At 38.9% G+C, this 20,158-nt stretch overlaps 1 protein-coding gene and 1 pseudogene across 1 annotated transcript in view; one reads left to right on the forward strand and one right to left on the reverse strand.

Moving 5' to 3' along the window:
* Window positions 1-623: 623 nt before the first annotated feature.
* On the reverse strand, window positions 624-3,619 carry LOC121529531 (annotated as a pseudogene).
* A 7,059-nt stretch (window positions 3,620-10,678) lies between these two features.
* Window positions 10,679-20,158, forward strand: part of LOC121503554 (xylosyltransferase 1-like) — a 48,562-nt gene continuing 39,082 nt past the window's right edge. Inside the window, exon 1 of the mRNA XM_041778019.1 lies at window positions 10,679-11,083. Coding sequence (XP_041633953.1) covers window positions 10,802-11,083 — 282 coding nt within the window. The 5' untranslated portion in view covers window positions 10,679-10,801. The remainder of the gene's footprint in view (window positions 11,084-20,158) is intronic.

Raw genomic sequence — 20,158 nt, forward strand, 5'->3', positions numbered from 1 at the left:
ATTGTTGAAAAAATGTAATGAAAAGACGTTAAAAAATGGCAAAAATGGATAATAGTGGCCTAAATGAGATAAAACATGCAAGAAAAGTTGTTTAAAGGGGTTTAAGAATGGGGAAAATTGGGTTAAAGAGGCAAAAAATTGAGACATCGTCACACACACCTTGCTGATAAACATGGAAACAGATCTGACAGAATCGGTATGGCCATGAACACTGTGATGGCAGCTTTAAAACAAGCATCCCCCATGGTGCAGTTACCAAAAAAGCCAGCAGATGGCAGCAGTCATAGAACTGGAAGCCTAGAACGTCTCACTCCAAAACTCGTTGGTACTCAAAGTGGTCAAAAAAGTATTTGCCCCCTTCCTGATTTTTATTTTTTGCATATTTGTCACACTCAAATGTTTCATATCATCAAACAAATTCTAATATTAACCTTCATCCACACACCAGCTCAGGAATAGCTCAGATTCAGTAGGACCAGTTTATTTTTTAGAGATTCCAGTGACAGTAAAAATACATGTAATCTTCTTTTTATCCAAACATATAAAAATACATTTGAACAAACAAATAAACTGGAGACAGAGCACAGACTTCACATGTAGCCCCATGCACCATAACCCTGGGACTAGGCATGGCGTGCATTGATGAAATCCAAGATCTCGATTCGTTTGGGATCCCAGACACAATTCTCCTCCAAACCGCTCTCCACCATCCCACAGTTGGGTGGCATCCAGGCCGTGTCGTACTCCTCGCCACATTTGGAGTCATGCCAGGTCTTCTGACGTGGGTGGCCTTGACGATCAATGGCGATGACTCTGCCCACGTCGACCTTGACTTTGATGACCATCTTGTCACCCTCAGGATGATTGAGTGGGTAGCGGCTGGCTTTCTCCAGATTGCTGCTGAGGTAGACGCCGGGGCCGAGCATCCCGTCTTTGGACTGTTGAAATCCAGAGGCCAGGATGGATTGAACAGCCTACCTGGAGGTGCCGTAGTACATGGCGTACTGTTTACCACTGACTAGGTCCGGCAGGTCGAGCCGGCCCGCCTCGTCAGGCAGACTGGAGTCATCGTCTTCCCACTGAGCCCTGGTCCCAGCACTGAGAGAAAGATCAACATCAGCGTTAAGAAAAGGGATCAGAACTTTAAATGTGATTAAATTAAATGAGTTAATGTTTAAGATGGAACCACTCTATGCTCAGGTTCCTTTTGTTTTTGTTTTTTTTTAATTATAATATCAGGGGCACAAACTGGTTAATCACATCCAACCGATAGGTTATTTGCAGATGACGTTAACAGCAGTGGAGATCTCCTGTTGGGGGGCAAGTAGTGATTTCTGCATAGAGAAACTCGACGAAAGGCCATGGTTTGAGCTATTAATGACTATTACAGCGTTCAAGGTGCAAAAATAAAAACATTCTTTATTCTCTACCTACTTTGGTCTCCCAAATGAAGTAAAATATCCAGGTTGTTCTAAAAGTTAAAAAGACATAGTTTCTTCTGTTTCTTATGAATGTAGAGAAAGTTCCTTACATGTGCATGTTAAGAAAAGTCTCGTCTCTTCTTCTGTCTACACGTACCGCGCCATGTTGTCTCAGAGTGACTGGCCATGTGACACCGTATGTCACGTCCCGTGACTTGTAAATGCGGAAAAATCGTTTCCATTGCACTTTTGCGATATATTTCTATATCGAAATGCCAGAAAAACATCCTCACGAAAGCATAAAAACTTTTTAGCGATATTTTTTTTTTTTTTTCGAAATTTAGGTGTTTTCATTACCAGTTTTTTATTGTGCTACTTTGATTTTGCACATTTCCAAGGGTAATGGAAACCCTGCTAATATGTCCCCTTTAAGAAGAACTGAAATCTCCGGTAGAGTATAAAACAAATGAAGAATTGGTATATTTCTGTTTCTAACCTGAACAGATCTCTTACCAAACATACTAGTCTTTTTTACATTTTAGAGCTCCTGGTATAAAATTATTACTTGAATCTGATTTAAGCTGTGAAACACTCTCTTGGTTTCTACAGTTAAATAGTTTGGAGTAAATCACTCTGCTTCCCGTTAAATCTTTAACGTAATTGATTCAGACCACAGTAGTCATACAACGAGACATGATCAGCTGATCCTAATCATCGCCTCCTAGCTCCCACAGCCAATCACAGCTCTTTCTCTCAACACAGCGGTGTATCTAAATCTGACATCCTTCTCACTAATCCCTGCTTAATGGTGATGAACTGCACTGCTGCTAGCAAAGCTTCACTTCCCCCACCCCAGCCTCCTCCTTTATAGCATAAAGCTTCACCTCCTCCATCCCAGCCTCCTCCTTTATATATTAAAGCTTCACCTCCTCCACCCCAGCCTCTGCCTTTATATATTAAAGCTTCACCTCCTCCACCCCAACCTCCTCCTTTATATATTAAAGCTTCACCTCCTCCATCCCAGCCTCCTCCTTTATATATTAAAGCTTCACCTCCTCCATTCCAGCCTCCTCCTTTATAGACTAAAGCTTCACCTCCTCCACCCCAGCCTCCTCCTTTATAGACTAAAGCTTCACCTCCTCCACCCCAGCCTCCTCCTTTTGTATATCAAAGCTTCACCTCCTCCACCCCAGCCTCCTCCTTTATAGCATAGAGCTTCACCTCCTCCACCCCAGCCTCCTCCTTTATAGCATAGAGCTTCACCTCCTCCACCCCAGCCTCCTCCTTTATAGCATAGAGCTTCACCTCCTCCACCCCAGCCTCCTCCTCTATAGCATAGAGCTTCACCTCCTCCACCCCAGCCTCCTCCTTTATAGCACAGAGCTTCACCTCCTCCACCCCAGCCTCCTCCTTTATAGCATAGAGCTTGTTTCACCCTCATATTCAGATTCATGCTCCTATGGGTTAATTGTTTTTGAACTTTCCAATTGATATTATGGCGTCCAGCAACATTTTTATGATTACTAAAGGCAGCTTGTTGATTTAATTTTTTAAATAAATTGATAAAGAAATGTTCATTCATCAAATCATGAGGAAATCAGCAGAAAGCTTGCACGGATCAACATCATTTATAAAGCAGTGTTGCTTATGTGGATTGCTAAAGCTTTGGTTTAATGTTAGTTATGGTTCAACATATGAAAATAAGTTAACACTCACGGGACTCCAGCAGGTTCTTTTGGCAGGTGGGGGTAGATGACTTTAAGGATGTTGATTCGATATGGATCCCAGACACAGTCCTCCTCCAAACCACTCATCACCATCCCGCATTTTGGTGGAACCCAGGCCATGTCGTATCCTTGTTCGCACCAGGTCTTTAGTAAAGGGTGGTCTTTATGATCGATGGTGATCACTCTCCCAACATCAACTAAGACCTTGATGACAGCTTTGTCATAATCAGGGTGACCAATGGGGTAGCGGCTGGCCTTCTCCAGGTTTCTGCTGAGGTAAATGCCATGGCCGAGTATCCCGTTACTAAACATGTGATATCCTGGATTCTGGCTTTCCTGGATGGATTGAGCATTCGCCTTGGTGGTTCCATGGTACATGACATAATTTCTACCGCATACTGGCTCAGGAAGTTCCATTAGACGGACCCCAGGGGGCAGAAAAAAATATTCTTCTTCCCACTTAAACGCCATGTTGGTGTCAGAATCACTGAAAGAACATTCATGACTGTGTTAGGAGTTAATGCAGAACAGAAAAACATCAGAGTTAATCAACTATTTAGAGCACAATATCTAAAAGGATAACGACATGAAAAACTCCTTTTTTCAGGAGTTTTGCATTTGTTTTCTGGGTATCTGTTGGGTATCTTTCAAACCCTGAAATGTGAACTACACCAAAACAGCCCTTTGAAACCTGATGGTCTGCTCCAGTCTGTTCATAGTTTAGCATCCAGTGTGTGTTAATTCAACAAGCACAGCGTGAAGTCCTTTCCAAAGGTATATTTACAATAATAAGCGCTGACACAGAGGCAGGGAGAAGTCGTTTAGCTAAAATCAATCAGAGCACGTGGACAAAATATTTAGCAGCATCTCTTTTCATTTACCAGAGCCAGAGAACAACAGGACATACTAAATAGACAGGAGGGCTGCCAAGAACACATTTGATTTTTTTTATTAAAATTTGAAATTTAATTATTGATTTCTTTTACTTTTATTTTTGTTTTATTTTCAATTTTATTTAATTGACCTTGAATTTTTTTATCCATTTTATGTTTTATCATTATTATTTTTTATATATTTAAATGTATATTATTGTTTTTGTTTAACTAATTTTTACTTTGATTTCATTTAAATTAAGTTTATTTGTTCTTATTTTCTTTTATTTTATATTTCAATATTTTATCAAAATTGCATTTATTTATTTTATTTTTATTTTTGTAATTATATCCATTTCCTTTTGTTAATTTTTGTTCATTGTGGTATTTAATATTATTTGTTTTTCATTTTTTATTTGATCAAAAATGTTAAAGTTATCTCTTAAATTCTCTTTTTCTTTTATTCCTATTTTTGTCATTTTTGTTTATTTGTATTTTATTAAAATTTGATCCATTTTATTTTTCTTTATTTTTTCAGTTTCTTTTCACTTTTTTTCAACGTTTTCAATTTTTGATTTCTTTAAAAATGAAATTCTTTCTAATTTATTTTTATTTTTTATTTTATTTATTGTATATTTGATTTTTTTTTCCTTCTATTTCATTCTTTTTTTCTCTTTAGTAGATTGTTAATTTAGCTACAGTTGTGATTTTAATTTTTTTATATGTCTAAATCCACTTTTATAGAAAATATGAAAGAATAAAAAACTGTGTCATGTTGCCTGCAGTGTTAAAGCATTTGAATCTGATTTAATTCTGTGTTTATCTCATTTGTTGCCGTCCCTAAAGTATTCTTCCCCCTCACATTGAGTGTTAGTGTGAGTGGGCGTGTCTGCCACTGCCAGTCCACCTGACCAATCAGAGGAGAGAACGCTGAGGAGGACGAGATATAAGAGGCCGGCAGACTGTGACTAGAGTTAGTGGATCAGTTAGTCACTTTTTAGAGCACATGGCGCACACACTTCATTTCCTGTCTGTTAGTTTTGGGCATTGTCAGTTACAGTATTCCTGTCTGCTTAGTTACGTAGTTTAGTCAGAGTTTGTTTCTATGTATTTTGTTAAAATCCAGTCAGCTTTAAAAACTCTCAGAGTCTCTTTTTGTTCTTTTTTATTTTTACAGCACTCATTTAGTCTTTAGTTTTTTTTTGTTTGTTTTTTCTTTTTTTTTTTTACCGAGCTGGTTGTAACATCATTAGATAAAAAAAATCTTATTCTACCTTTCACTGAATTATTAGTCGTCACAGAGATTCAGCTGAGAATATCCACCCATCTGTAACAGCTTGGCTCTTTCACAATAAAATCAATCTTGGTAACCAAAGGCGCTCATCCCTGACTTCAAACTAAACTGTTGATAGCATTTACACACAGCAGCCGCTTTGGTTTAGATCCTATAAAATGTTTTCTGAATTCTGCAGTTCTAAGAATAACATAAATGTATATTTTATTCTGTCATTTAGTCCTCTAAAGGGAGAGCATCCTAGGTTTGGTCTTTCAGTAAAAATGGAATAACCAGATTAAATCACCAAATGATGCTGTGTTTGACCTTTACTATCCCTTTTTCAAACTTTCCACACATGTCCTGCTTTAAAATGGTGTTTTTCATCATTCATAAGAGTGTAGAACAATTCCAATATCATTCAAGCTTCAGGTGAAATCACAGCTCTAGTTCAAGAGTTTCACATTTCCTCGTGCTGTAAATGTTGATATAAGAGTAAAACTGCTGCAGTTTATAAAGAAGACGAGTGTTCACGTACCTCTCTCCAGGCTCCTGTCAGAGTGTCAGCTTTCCACCTGTTAGGTTCATTTCACCGTTTGCACTTTTTTAAGCTTCTGGTGAAGTCAGACGTGTCGTTAAGGTGTGGTCAACTTTTTATTTTTCCTGCTAACAGAAGAAGGAAAGATGAAACTTCATTCCAGACGCTCATGCCCAGGGGTAGATTTAAAAAATCATTAAAGAGGAACCAAATGATCCTTTTTAGGACAAACCGACATGATAACTGGTGGTCTCACTGACAGCAGCACTCCTACTGTGTTAGCATATTCATGCCTCTACATTTCAGCTCACTGATCAGCTTCTATCTGGACGATATGAAGCTGAGTGCACATGTAGGTTCAAACAGGAAGTCATTATATGACTCATTGATTTAAACCCATAGCCGCTCTTTCGTCCCTCCTATTTTGGGCTTGAATTAACAAAACAAGCTGAAAATCCTCTCAGATAGCCCCCATCTTATCTTTAAAACCAGTCCTAGCAAACATAAACATGATAATTATTTCCAGTTTCACATAAAAGTGACTCTGACCTTCTTCCAAGCAGATCAGGGAGAGTGAAATCACCACTAACACACCTCACTATGGGAAATCTGGCTAAATAATCTTTTAAACCATCAGACAAGGCAGAGCTAATCATGCTGAATCTGGTCCTACCAGTACCACTGCTGGGTTCAGACACGTTCTAGTCGTAGACCGGTAGAGCGTGAACATAGAGTTCTAGCTCTGAAAACGTAAACACTGATAGAGCTACACAACGGTTGACATCACTGATATCAAACACAATACCAAAAAAGTTGGGACACTGTGTAAAATGTAAGTAAAAACATAAGTCAATGATTGTGAAATCTCATAAACTCATCCTATCCACAACAGAACAGAAACAACAGATTAGATGTTTAACTGAGACATTTTAATGTGTCATGAAAAATATCAGCTCATTTTGAGTTTTAATGGCAGCGACATATCTCAAAAAAGTTGGGACAGGGCTACCATTGTGTAGAGACCCCTCTTCTTTTAACAACATTCTGCAAACGTTGTCAGAACCTTCTCACCGATGGTGATATGCGTGGAGACCACCCAGGGTCTCTGGGCCTTTGGGACACCCACATCCCAACCAGGGATTCATGGAAACCCTCCTACCCCACCCAGACGGTACCCTCGGCCAGTGGTTCCCAAACTTTACCATTTCTGCCACCTGTATTTTTTTATTTTTGTCACTTTTCACCCAAAATTTGCCACTTTTTGCCCTTTTTTGCCACTTTTTCCTCCACGTTTGTCACTTTTCACCCAGTTTTTGGCATTTTATGCCCTACTTTACCCCTTTTCACCCCTTTTTGCCACTGTTTGACCATTTTGTCCCCTTTAACTTGTTTTTATTGCTTCTTTAACCCATTTTGCCACTTCTTAACCACTTAGATTGTGGCTCTTGCAAAGGTATTTTTCAGCAATTTGGCTCTTTGGTTGAGCAGGGTTGAGTAATACTGCTCTAACCCTTGAGGCCGTACAAGATCTCTGCTATGAATGCTGGTCTAGGAAAAGAGGAATATCTCAATGAAACACATTTAAATCATAGTAACCTGTGAATATAACAGTATAAAACATAAAAACAAGGCTGTAATTTACACAGAAGGAGATCCATGACATCTGAATCCAGACCTGTGGAAGAAGATAAAGAGGAAAAAGATAGGGGACAGAGATGAAGGAGGAGAAATCAGGTCTATTTTTAGATGTTCATTCAATTAGATGGCTGGCACTTCTCTGCAATATGCATGAAATCAAACTAATCTGCTGGAAAGTGTATTAGTTGGCAAGAGGAACAAGATTCATGGAGCTGCTGGGGCGCTGCATGTGCGTGTTTTCTGCATGGTTGAGGATAGATAATGTATGGAGAGGTAATCGTTTCCTCAGATCACACAAAGAACGCTTTGTTTGTTTACCAAATTCAGTCGTTCTTTTAATGCATTTCATCGTGTCGCTCTGAACGGCTAAGCCGGTCTCATCTGCTGCTCTGAGAATGTTTGGGTTCATGCAAAAAGTCGTTTATGTGCACCAGATTATGAGGCCTGGCAGAGCTGTCCTCAGGACATCTACTGTTTTATTTTATATTGCCTGCAAAATCAGGGAGAAATGTAAACTTACGTGAAATATCTCACCTTTCAAAGTGGATGGATTGTCCAGATTCCAGGTCCACAGGCGTGGATCATTTTACTGCAGGCCTGTTTCCTCTGACTCTCTGAATGATAAGTTATCCACCCTGTCAAGATTCGCTACCTTATCACAGTGGAGGGGGTGTGAGTCCCCCTGAACCTCAGAGCTATGTTGTCAGGGGTGTTAGGGTCTCCCAGGGCAACCTGGTTCCAGAGAAGGGTCCAGAAAGAAACAGAAAACCCCTGAACTCAAATCAAACCAGAGCTACTTCACCTAGACTCAGTCACAGCAGGGGCCAGATTCTGGATTTAGGTCTAAGCCGAGGGTCTAACAGCGTCAACATTTAACCATAACTGTCGACCTCATTTCAACTGTAATAAAATATAAACAAGAACAGCACTGATGATAAATCATCTGGAAATTCAAAAAAGCAAAAATGATAAGTTTAAACTCTCAAATCTGAGGTAAAAATTCAAACTAATTAGTTCAAAAGATCAGCACACGATATTAAAAATATAAAAAAAATGTTTTTAAAGGGTAAATATATGAAGAGAAAGCTGAAATCATACGTTTGAAAGGTCAAAATATAAGAACAAATTTGAAATTATGAGTTTAAAAGTGAAAATATGACTTTAAATTGTAAATTGTGGGTCTGATAGGTCAAAATATGGTATTAAAAATCCAAAATAAGAGTTAAAAAATATCAAAATATGAGCTACAATTCAAAATGATGACTTAAAAATTAGAAATATGACTTAAATTTAAAATTGGGAGTCTAAAAGGTCAAAATATTAAATGAAAAATAAAAATTATTAATCTAAAAGGTCAAAATATTAAATGAAAAATTAAATCATGAGTTTAAAAGTCAAAATATGACTTAAAATTTTAGATTGTGAGGCTGACAGGTCAAAATATGGAAATAAAAAGCCAGAATAAGGAGTTGAAAATGTAAAAATATGAGCTAGAATTCAAAATGATGACTTAAAAAGTTAAAAGTATGACTTTCATTTAAAATTACGAGTCTAAAAAGGTCAAAATGTGATATAAAAAGTAATTTGTAATGTCAAAATATGAGATAAAAATGAAATTATGAGTTTAAAAGTGAAAATATGATTTAAAATTTAAAATTGTGAATTTAAAAGATAAAAATGTGACAAAGTCAAAGTCAAATCATGAGTTTTAGTTGTAATCTTGAGATGCAAAAAATTGTGGAACAATTCAGAAAAACGTTTGTCAGCATAAAATTTGTAGAGACTTTGAATCTCCCTCCATCTACAGTCCACTTGTTTCCTATTTTTCAGCCATTTTTGCCACTCTAAACTGCTTTTTGCCCATTTTAGTCACCTTTCACTCTTTTTTGGCCACATTTGGATCATTTAATGTCACCTGTAACTCATGTTTTGTCACTTCTCACCCATTTTTTCTTCTTTCTGACCGCTTTCTTTCTGTCCTCCCCATTTTCACCCATTTTTGTTGCATTTTGACCGTTTAACTTATTGTTATTGCTTCTTTAACCTGTTTTTGCTTCACCTCTCTTGCAAAGGTATTTTTCAACACTTTGGCTCAGGGTTGAGTAACACTGTTGTGAACAATGTCTCCACCATCTTTAGCACAATCTCACACACCTTCAGCCTTTACACTGAAGAGGCTACTCTGTCAATAAGGCAGTGTTCAATTTTTTGTTTACTAAATTCTATATTTAGAGCAATGATTTCACATTCAAATCAAATCAGCTATTGCACTCTTCAGCTTTTATGCTATTTTCAGCTAACTTTCCACTATTTTCATGCTATTTTCAGCTATTTTATGCTTTTTCAGCCATTTAGTGCAATTTTCAGCTACTTGTAAGGCTATTTTCATGCTATTTGAGCTATTTTTTAGCTATTTCAAGGCTACTTTCAGCTATTCTTAAGCTATTTTTAGCTATTTTAGGCTTCCTACAGCTATTTTTAGGCAAGTTCCTGCTATTTTTAGTCCATTGTCAGCTATTTTTATGCTGTTTTCAGCTATTTCAAGGCTACTTTCAGCTATGCTTGACCCATTTTCAGACATTTTTAGGCTACTTTCAGCTATTTTTAGGCTACTTTTAGCTATGGTTATGCTATTTTCAGCTATTTTGAAGCTTTTTTGCTTTTTCAAGGCTATTTTGAGCTATTCTTAAGCTATTCTTATGCTATTTTCAGCTTTTTCTAGGCTACTTTCAGCTATTCTTATCCTTTTTAAGCTATTGAATGCCATTTTCAGCTACTTTTATGTTATTTTATGCTATTTTCAGGTATTTTTAGCAGTTCTTCCACAATTCAGCTCCCAGCATCCCCACACAATTTCAGCTGAAATTGCAGTTTTGATCTAGTTGACTTCTGTTTTCATTTAGTGTCCCAACTTTTTTGGAATCGGGGTTGTATAATGTGTTACACTTCTGGTGGGCTGGTGACCTTTTCATGCCCTTGCCCCTCAAACATCCAGAGTACGCCACTGCCTCCACAGACCCCCCCCCCCCTCTCTTCTTCGCTGGTTCAAAAACAGCAGCTACGTCATTCTCTGTGACTGGGAGAATAAATGCTTCCTCTAAACTGTTACCTCGTTGTTGGCCACATGAGGGCCCCTGAGTCCTCTCTGCTCCCTCCAAACAGCCAGACCTCTCTCCTCATTTCAAGCCTTTGCCAAATTCCCTCCTCCCTCCCTCCCTCCTCCTCCTCTCCGCCTGCCAGAAGCCCCTCTCCGGCCGCGTAGGGAGCATTCACACCCCGCTGTCGGCGTTTAGCGGATGGGGCTCTCAGCCTGAGCCGGAGGGAGGAGGAGGATGAACGGTAACCCGTGCGCCCGCAGGCTGGCCCGGCGATCCAAGTCCGCCCTGCTGGTCGCGGCTTTGGCCGTCCTGCTGGTCCAGACTCTCATCGTGTGGAACTTCAGCAGCCTGGATTCCGCTGGCGGGGAGAGAGGAGCCAGGAGCCGGGAGAAGAGAGAGGAGCGTGCCGGGGGGTTCAACAAAGCCGACAGAGAGAACCAGAGGAGGGGGCTGCAGAGGAAGGACGAGCCGCCGCCGCCGCTCGGAAAGGCGGCCGTTCGGCACAAGCTACAGGCGGTAGGTGAAAAGATATCCGCCTCAGAGTCCACTCCACGGGGTTAATGAGGGTTTATTAACGTGGGTTTCCTCTACCGAGCGGGGAAAGAGCGTTAATCACCGAGGAGAGGCAGCAGCATGGTCGCTACGCTGAAGATGCTACTGCAGCTGCTCCTCTGTTGTTTTGGCACGAGCATCAACACAGGCAGGTGTTACGGTCTAAAGAGTGACCGTGTTAATTGGCGACTTTCCTCCAAATGCGTCTGTGCTTGTCGTAGTTACATCAGAATTGCATTGCTGGGAAATTTAACGAATTTCTGATTGTATAAAGATCTATTTTCATATGACATACAGGGTCAGACAGTATCGTTCATGTCAGTATAGTTTACGTTGGTGTTTATTCTACAAAAAGACATTTTTAATAATGCTCAGTGAGGGATTGGTCACAATAAGACCCACTAATATGTCATCTTAATATGATAATTTTATGTATTTATCTAATTTAGAAGCATTAATGTTATTCGTCATTCTTAAATAGTTTTAAAAGCTACCCAGATAAATAACATGGCAGCAGAAATAGAAGTCCTAATCTTGAGTGTTGTATCTTTTTAAATGATAAAAAATAAAAAATTGTAGAGTTAAAATTTAAAATAATAGTTATAGCTAGGAATGCACTTTATCATCGGTCTGGTTTCGGCAGATATTCGCTTAAAAAGGCAAATACTAGAATCGGCAAATAATTACATTTCTGCCAATATTTACATCCGATATTTTGCCTGAGTATTTCAGTGTAAATTTTCCTATATAGACCAGTGATACTCAACGAGAGGCTCTGGAGCCTCATGTGGTTCTTATGTGATTATCTGTGGCTCTTTTATGTTTTAGATTTTAAATATTATTTCCCCAGAAAACCATAAAAAAAGGGAAACTTTCTGCCCTTTTTCACATTTTTTTGCCACTTTTCATCCATTGTAGCTACATTTTGTCATTAAATACCTCTTTTTTCCTACTGTTTTTCCAATTTTTTCCACTTTTATCGCAATTTTGCTCATTTAAGCCACCTTTTGCCATTAAATAACACCTCTTTCCCTATTTTTTCCCATTTTGACACCTTTTTTGCAACTTTTTACCCATTTTTTCCACTTTTATCCAATTTATAAATAAATAAATAAAATTTCACAATTTTTCTTCCCATTTTCACCCTCTTGATTTACCTTTTGTCATCTAATACCAATTTTATTTTTTAGTTTTTGTCCATTTTTGCCATTTCCTACCATTTTTTTCACAACTTTTCACCCATTCAAGCAACCTTTTGCCATTAAAACCACTAGTTTCCTATTTTTTGCCCTTTTCTGCCAGTCTTGACTGCTTTCTGGCCATTTCAGTCACTTTTCACTCATTTTTTGTCACTTTTGGGCCCATTTTTGCTACCTGTAACTCATTTTTTGTCACTTCTCATTCATTTCTGCTTCTTTCTGACCGCTTTCACTTGTCCTCTCCATTTTCACCCATTTTGTTGCTTTCTGAACATTTTTGCCTCCTTTAACTTATTGTTGTTGTTACTTCAGGCTGTTTTTGCCACTTTCCACAACTTAGATTGTGGCTCTTGCAAAGGTATTTTTCAACAATTTGGCTCTTTGGAACCAACAGACTTATGACAGTTGAGGTCTTTTTCTTTATTTATCCTCATTCTTTAAACTTTAAAGTGTTTTTTAAGGACTAAAGTTTGTTTCCTTGGTCATTCTTAAACCTGAAAGTGTCCAATAGGACTGAAATTTCTTGTCCAAAAAGCATATTTAAATATCGGTATGGACTAAAATTAATCTGTAAACATCGGCATATCAGATATCGTCAAAAATCCAATATCATGCATCCCTAATTATAGCTTTATTAAATGCTTATATTTGTGCTCTGTATCAGTAAATACCCAAATGGAAGGGCTTGTGCTCGGTCTGGAAAAATGTGGTGCATCCCTAGTAACAGTCAGTCAGTATTTCCTGAAGGAAAAATATCCACTTATATTTATCAAATTTGTCCTGATATTCAGCTGAAAGATATTGAAATGTCATTTTTTTTTTGTTCAGGCTTTAACATGAACCAAGGACAGAAAGGAGATGATACTGAGCAGCTGCAGTCTGAGGTTTTGGCGTTAACATCAACACAGCTAGGTGTTATGGTTTATAAAGTGACTGTGTTAACTGGGAACTTTCAGCCAAATGCATCTTAAGGTAATGTAGGCCTGTACAACAGCTTCAAAAGCAGAAAGAGGCGTAATAAATGCTTAACACTTCCACTATAGATAGGCCTATAGCCAAGGAGAATTTTCTACACAAAGAAATAAATATAGCTTAAAAAATAGTTTAATGAAAGTAGAATAAAACTTAATGTATTTTTTATAGCTGCCATAGGAAAGTGCATTTGTTGCACCTAGCAGCATGAGAGTCAGTATTTGACATTGCACAAAAAATAATAATGCATAAAAATCAATGTTGCTGCTAATTATTTACATTTCCCAGGCTGTAATAATTCAACACAAAAATAATGTAGTAAATTTTTCATTTTTTTCTTTTTTTCATGCAAAAACATGGAGGCGTCATGACAAAAAACTGGCATTCAAAGGGTTCAAATCTTTAAAAATTAATGGATATTTGATATCAATAACTAGGTTAGTTGTAGTTAAAATAGCTCAGTGAAAGTAGAATGAAATATTTATTTATAATACTTTTATAGCTGCTGTATGAAATGCACACTTTTGGTGCTTAGCAGCTTGAGTGTGACTAATAAAATGATTTCTAAGGGTTACATCAGTTGTAACTATAGTAACCATCCACATATTTGGGTTAAAATCATCAGTCAACATGGTAAGTCTTACAGGAGCAAGGAGTTCCAAATGTTGCCAACATATTTGTGCAGTTTAGACATTTTGCTTTGAGAAAACCTTTATATTTAATTTTTTTTTCCTTTTTCGGAAAATATCAGTAATTCTACAAAGTGCAATTGTGGCACTAGCTTAAAAGCCTTTCTGCATGCATTTTAGTAGGGTTGGGCAATTAATCGCAAATTAGATTAAATCGCAATTTGGCATGCTGCAATTTTGAAATCGCAGACAGTGCAGTGTTTCAAAATACCAGTTTGATACAATCTTTTTCTGTTTTTTTATGCTTCATGCCAGTGTTACTCAACTCTGCTCAACCAAAGAGCCAAATAGTTGAAAAATACCTTTTTTAAGGTTTTCTGGGAGAATAATATTCAAAATTCAGACATAAAAGAGCCCCATGTGGCTCTAGAGCCACGCATTGAGTATCACTACTTTATACGTTATTCAAACCTTCAAATATCTTTTTTATTTCATTTTATTTTTTACAAAAATCTTACTTTTCTTGCTCATGCATTCATTTTTCTTCATCAAAATGAGAAGAATATGAGAAATGATCATCCCCTTCTATAAGGCAACTGATATCAAATTTGCTATATGAGCCAAAATGGCAGTAAGATTTTTTTTTCTAAATTTAACCCTAGTTGAACTTATCTAATATTGTACTTGTTATAATATAAAAATGATTTCTTGCTGATGTTTGTTGAACAACAGAAAAGATGAGCAACCTAAATAATCACATTTCAAATCGCAATATTGCAGGAAAAAATTGCAATTAGATTATTTTTGCAAATCGTTCAGCCCTAATTGTAGTAAACCTTTCAAGTTCTTCTACACACAAAAATAACTTCAGTCTTTTATGTGCATATTCTGACATCACAATTGTAACTGAAATCAGATTAATCCTGCAGCACTGCCACTACTAGTGTGCAGAAGTTTTGCAGAAATGTCAGACGCAACTTAAACACAACATAGAATAAATTAGCGTAAATGAAACTGTCGTACTCCATCGCTGATTCTGTGTGTGGATAAACTCCCCAGCCCTATGCCAGCCCAGGTATTCATGCTCAAACATCCCCTTTACTCACTGTACGCCTCTGCGTGTCTGATCTAGAGGTGATTCTTGTGTTTGTCACAGTAATGCTGTGTCCGTACCTGGTGGATCCAGGTGTTCTCTCGTGTTGTCAGGACATGACGGTACTGTACTCGCTGCCGTCTGGCTGTGAGAGAGGGAGAGAGACGTGGGCTGTATAGCAGGCATCCATTTTTACGTCCTTTCATTACAGTTAACCCTGTGATCTTCCCTCTGAGAGAGAGAGAGAGCGGTGAAAAGTCCTGACAGTTATTGGCTTTAAAGCAGCACAGATACATGCCAAAGCTTTTAATAGAAAAGGGAGTTTAAGGAGGGAGAAGACGAGGAAAAATGAAATAAGCTGAGGTTAGAAATGACCAGAGAGAGGGAGGAGAGGAGGATTTGGACCTGAGACAGCGTTCTTCTGCTGTATTCATCCTAGAAGTGCAGGGATACTTTAGAAAAAGTAAAGATTTTATGTTCTGTCTGAATGTATTGATTCCTCAATTCATCCTTTGAGTCTTTTAACAACCTTTTAAACATGTCAGTGACAGATCTGTGTTTTCCAGGTGCGTCTCTTCCTGTCTTTGTTTACCTCCGTCTGTCCTTCTTTTCTTCTTCTGTGCTTTTATTAGGTGTCAAACCGCCTCAGGATAAGAGTGTTTTTTTCACCGCCTGCTCGCCTTTGATGGTACATCCTCCAAATTTTGCGTCATACTCAGACGACCTCCTCATAGCTCTCTGCAGAGTTTGAAACGTTTGAGGAGGAGTCAGCTTTACAGTGTTCTGGATGTGATCAGGGTTTTTCCTCCACCTCAGACTGATTTCACACCAACACCAGCCTTCGGTTGTGTTTTCATGAAGCAACCCACCAACAATGGCAGCATCTGATGAATCAGATATCTCTAAATGTCATTTATTTGTTTGATAAAATGTAGAGTTGCACGTAAAAGTCAGTGGTCTGGCTTGAATGCATACAAGACATGCAGATGTGCACTGTAAGAAAGGCACCAACTCCTCTTTTTGAGCCAGAGAAAATCCCGTGAATAAAGGTCTGCAGCTAAACTTATGGCCCTGATGGCGGCTGGACTGAACCAGCTGATTTGGAGCCAGTGAGATTCTGGAAATGCACAACGAACAGGGCTCCTTTTATTTACTCTAAATATGATCAATTATTAATATTATAAGTCAATTCCTTCTTTCATTTTATGCTGATGATACTGATATTTACTGCAGTTTCTCTACGCCTGCTCAAGCTTTCACAAATCTATTTCCTTTAAATATTTATTTCTGGTTTTTTTTCTGCCTTTATTGATGGACATCGGACGAGAGTAGAGAATGACATGTGCCAAAGGAGCCACAGGCCTGACCTGGACCCAGCCCACCCCCTGTACATGGGGTGCGACCTGACCACAAGGCCATTCCGCTGGGGGCTTTTGCAAATCTTCAGCTTGCGTGTTCTTTACATCTTCCAGAACAGCAACTAGAACATTCTCCAAGAACATTATCGCAACAAGACAGTAAGGATGCACCTTAATATCGGCTCAGTATCGCCAGATATCAGAATTTCTGCCGATATTTACGTCTGATATTTTGGCCGTGAATATCAGCATATATGTGCTGTACATTTTGGCCATATATACTAATAGATTAATGGAGTTTAAGGCTGTCTATGCTAGTCCCCTTAGTTCCACATCCTTGGCACTCCAGGTCTTCACTGAGCACTTTTAATAACCCAATCAAGGGTTGCTTACAGCCTAGGTTGACTTCCAGAAGGCGACTAAGTAAATAGAGATGCCCTTTGGAGGATTCTGGAGCTCCTTGGATCCCATGTTGGCTCATCCAGTTGTCTGCTCTGGTCCAGAGAGTGGTGTTAGGTGTGGTTGCTCCACCTCTAACTTCTTCTCAAATGATTCTGGGGTGCATCTCAATGCCTACACTCTTTAGTAACTGTCTGGACTGGATAATAAGGGGATAAAAGGGGCAGGGAAGTGTGGGGTATGATTTGGTGATGCCCAGATCACTGATCTGGATTTTGCTGATGATGCCGTGCTCCTTGTTGAGATCGCAGATGTCGTCTCTCTGAACTTGCTGAGTGAGGAGGCTGAAGCGTTGGGAATGCACGTTTCCTGGGCCAAAACAAAGATCCAGGTATTTGGGGATGCTGTGGACGCTGCCATCAAATCTGAGTCTGTGAATGGTCAGAGCATAGAAGTTGTAGACCAGTTCACCTCGCTGACTTTGAGGCTGAGACCAACTGCAGATTTGGACTTGTGCATGGAGCGATGGGTTCATTGAGCAAGACAGTGTGGCGTTCCCTGGTATCTGAGCATGCAGACGTAAGTCTTTTGTGTGGCCTGGATGTTGACTGATGGCTAGAGGTGCTCTTAGCTGCATTTTTTGGTGTCGTTATTAGACCGTGTGGTTAGTGCTGATGTGCTCGGAGGAGCGGGGATGGGAACAGAAGCTGCCTGATCAGGCTTACCACATACCGGGTCCCCAGGACCCAGTGGGACTGCATGCTTTATGGAGGGGTCAGCTGGGAGGATACCTGGAGAGAAGGGGTGTGGTCCTGGAGCAGGTCTGGAGGATGCCCATCAGGAGGCCAGAGCAGTCCAGGACCAAGGTTGAGGTGGCGAAGTGCATGAGTCTTGACATGAGTCTTTTCCGGATCTCCCTTCATAAAGAGATCTCTGATCTCAGTGGGACTAACCTGGCTAAATAAAGGTTAAAGAAGAAAAAAAAATAGGCCCTTTAGTCCATTTTAACCTGCAAAGATTTAATATGTTAGCACATAAAGTGAGGAATTCTGGTACATTAGTATATTCTGATGATATTTAAGGCTTTAGATATCGGCATAAATGTTCATATCTGCTTCTTAGGATGTTGTTCTGATGATATAAAATCCAGATTAATAGACGATGAAAAGCAAACATCTCTATAGGGTCTAACAGAACCGTGGTGGGCCTGGCTGAGTTCAGGTGAAAGTCAGTGAAGGTTACATGAACATGTGTGGAGGTGATAAAGCGTGGAGGAGGTGCGTGTTTATTGACAGGAAGAGGCATCCTTTTTCCAATAAACGAGCCGAGATCGTTGGACGGAGCTCAATAAAATCCGAGTTTCTCTGCAGCAGCCTCACAGACAGCAGAGTACCTGCAGAGTCCGGCCGTCTTCACAGGTGTCTCTGCTCCGTGTTTTGATGTCCAGTCGAGCGTGTTTACAGCGGCCATGGATGGCGCCACGGCTGCATAACTCCCACATTCATCACACCTTTGAGGGGATGGACGCACACGCTGACACGCCGTGGCGCCCACGTGTGTGTGAGGCTGAGCTGTTTCACTTCCTAACAGCCAGGTCAGATGAGATTAGAGGATTGGTTTGGATCAGGTTTCTCTGATGGGATTTATGCTCTCTAATCTAGTTTAGATCGTCCAATAATCCCTAAATACTGCGGCTCTGTCTGTGTGATTGTGTGTCCGTGTTCTCTTCAGTGTGAGGTTTGATCTAAGACTGTTATAGCGAGAAAAAAGGTTAAAGACATGTGGACGTTTGGTAAAGTGTTGAGTTAGGAACATCATAAAGCTCTAAGTCAGTGATCATCAACTGGCGGCCCAGGGGCCATATCAGGCCCCCTAAAGCTTCCTGTCCGGCCCCTGAAAGATCATTAAATTCAGAAAAGGAAGAAAAGAAGATGTGGTTTTAAGAGTATCCTTTGCCTTTAAATGTCTGCAGCTGTTAAATTCACCCCCAAAACAATTAATATTGAAATCATTTTAGAATTACTTAACATTTGATCTGTTTTTGCTGAAATGTACTTTTCAGTCGTACTTATTATATATTTTTAAAGAAGGGGTAAGGCTGGCAAAAGTGTTACAAAAATAATGGGTGATGAATGGTAAAATGGGTTGTGGAGTGACGCATAGGGACAAAAAATAGTGAAAAAAAGTGATGCAAACAGGGGGAAAAGGGGCAAAAGTAATAAAAAATTTGTTGAAAGTGTCAAAAAAAGTGCAAAAAATTAATGATAAGGGGTTAAAAAGTGGCAAAAATGGATACAAGTGGGTAAGACATACAGGAACAGGGGTTGAAAGGGGATAAAATTTTGCAAAAATTGGTGAAAGCGTAAAAAAGTGGCAAAAAGTATTAAAAATGGGTTAAAAGTGGCAAAAATAGTGCAAAGAATTAATGACAAGGGGTTAAAAAGTGGAAAATAGAAGAAAAGTGGCAAAAATTGATGAAAGAGTGGCACAAAGAGGATAAAACATGCAGAAAAGTGGTTTGAAATGGGCTAAAGCATTGAAAAAAATGAGTTTAAGAGGCAAAAAGTATCAAAAATGGGTTAAAAGTTTCAAAAATGGGGGATGGATAGGGATAGATCTCACTGGTAATGACTAGAAATGTCCTGCGTTTCAAAAGAAAATACAAATACTACTACAATAATATTTCAATCAGACCTAAATATTCATTTAATTTTTGTGTATTTGAAAATCCGGCCCCCAGGGTCTCTGTCAAGAATAAATCTGGCCCTTGTGTAAATGTACTTGATGACCCCTGCTCTAAGTGCTCCAACAACAAAAGAACTTTAATATTTATCTCTTTTCGTTTGTTTTTGTAGATCTTCCTGTGTCTGATTTTATGCTCCTAAGGCCCCTAGAACAGGGCTGTCAAACTCAATCCCAGAATCTGGATTTAGGTCTAACCTGAGGCCGAACAGGGTCAACATTTAACCAAAAACCGTCAACCTCATTTTCACTGGTGATGAATTATGTGAAGTAAAAAAACAACTTAGCTCTGATGATAAACACCATAAACATCAACATAAAAAAGTCAAAATGATAAATTTAAAGGCTCAAAATCTGAAGTATAAAGGCAAACTTACTAGTTCAAAAGCTCAAAACACAAAATAAAAGAAAAGATAGAATAGAAAAAATAAAATATAAGGAACTGAAAGTCAAAATCATGAATGTAAAAAAACCCAAAATATGAGACAAAATTCACAGCTGTGAATTTTAAAGGTTCAAGAATAGTCATGTGCAGACAAGGCCGTCCCAATGGGAGAGCTTTCTGGTTCCCAGCCAAACTGGGGGTCAGCAAAATCACGGTCCACTGTTAAGTTAAGCTGTGGTATTTTATATTTAACCTGAAGAAA

This window comes from Cheilinus undulatus, linkage group 21 (assembly GCF_018320785.1).
Source record: "Cheilinus undulatus linkage group 21, ASM1832078v1, whole genome shotgun sequence".
In the NCBI taxonomy this organism is placed as follows: domain Eukaryota; kingdom Metazoa; phylum Chordata; class Actinopteri; order Labriformes; family Labridae; genus Cheilinus; species Cheilinus undulatus.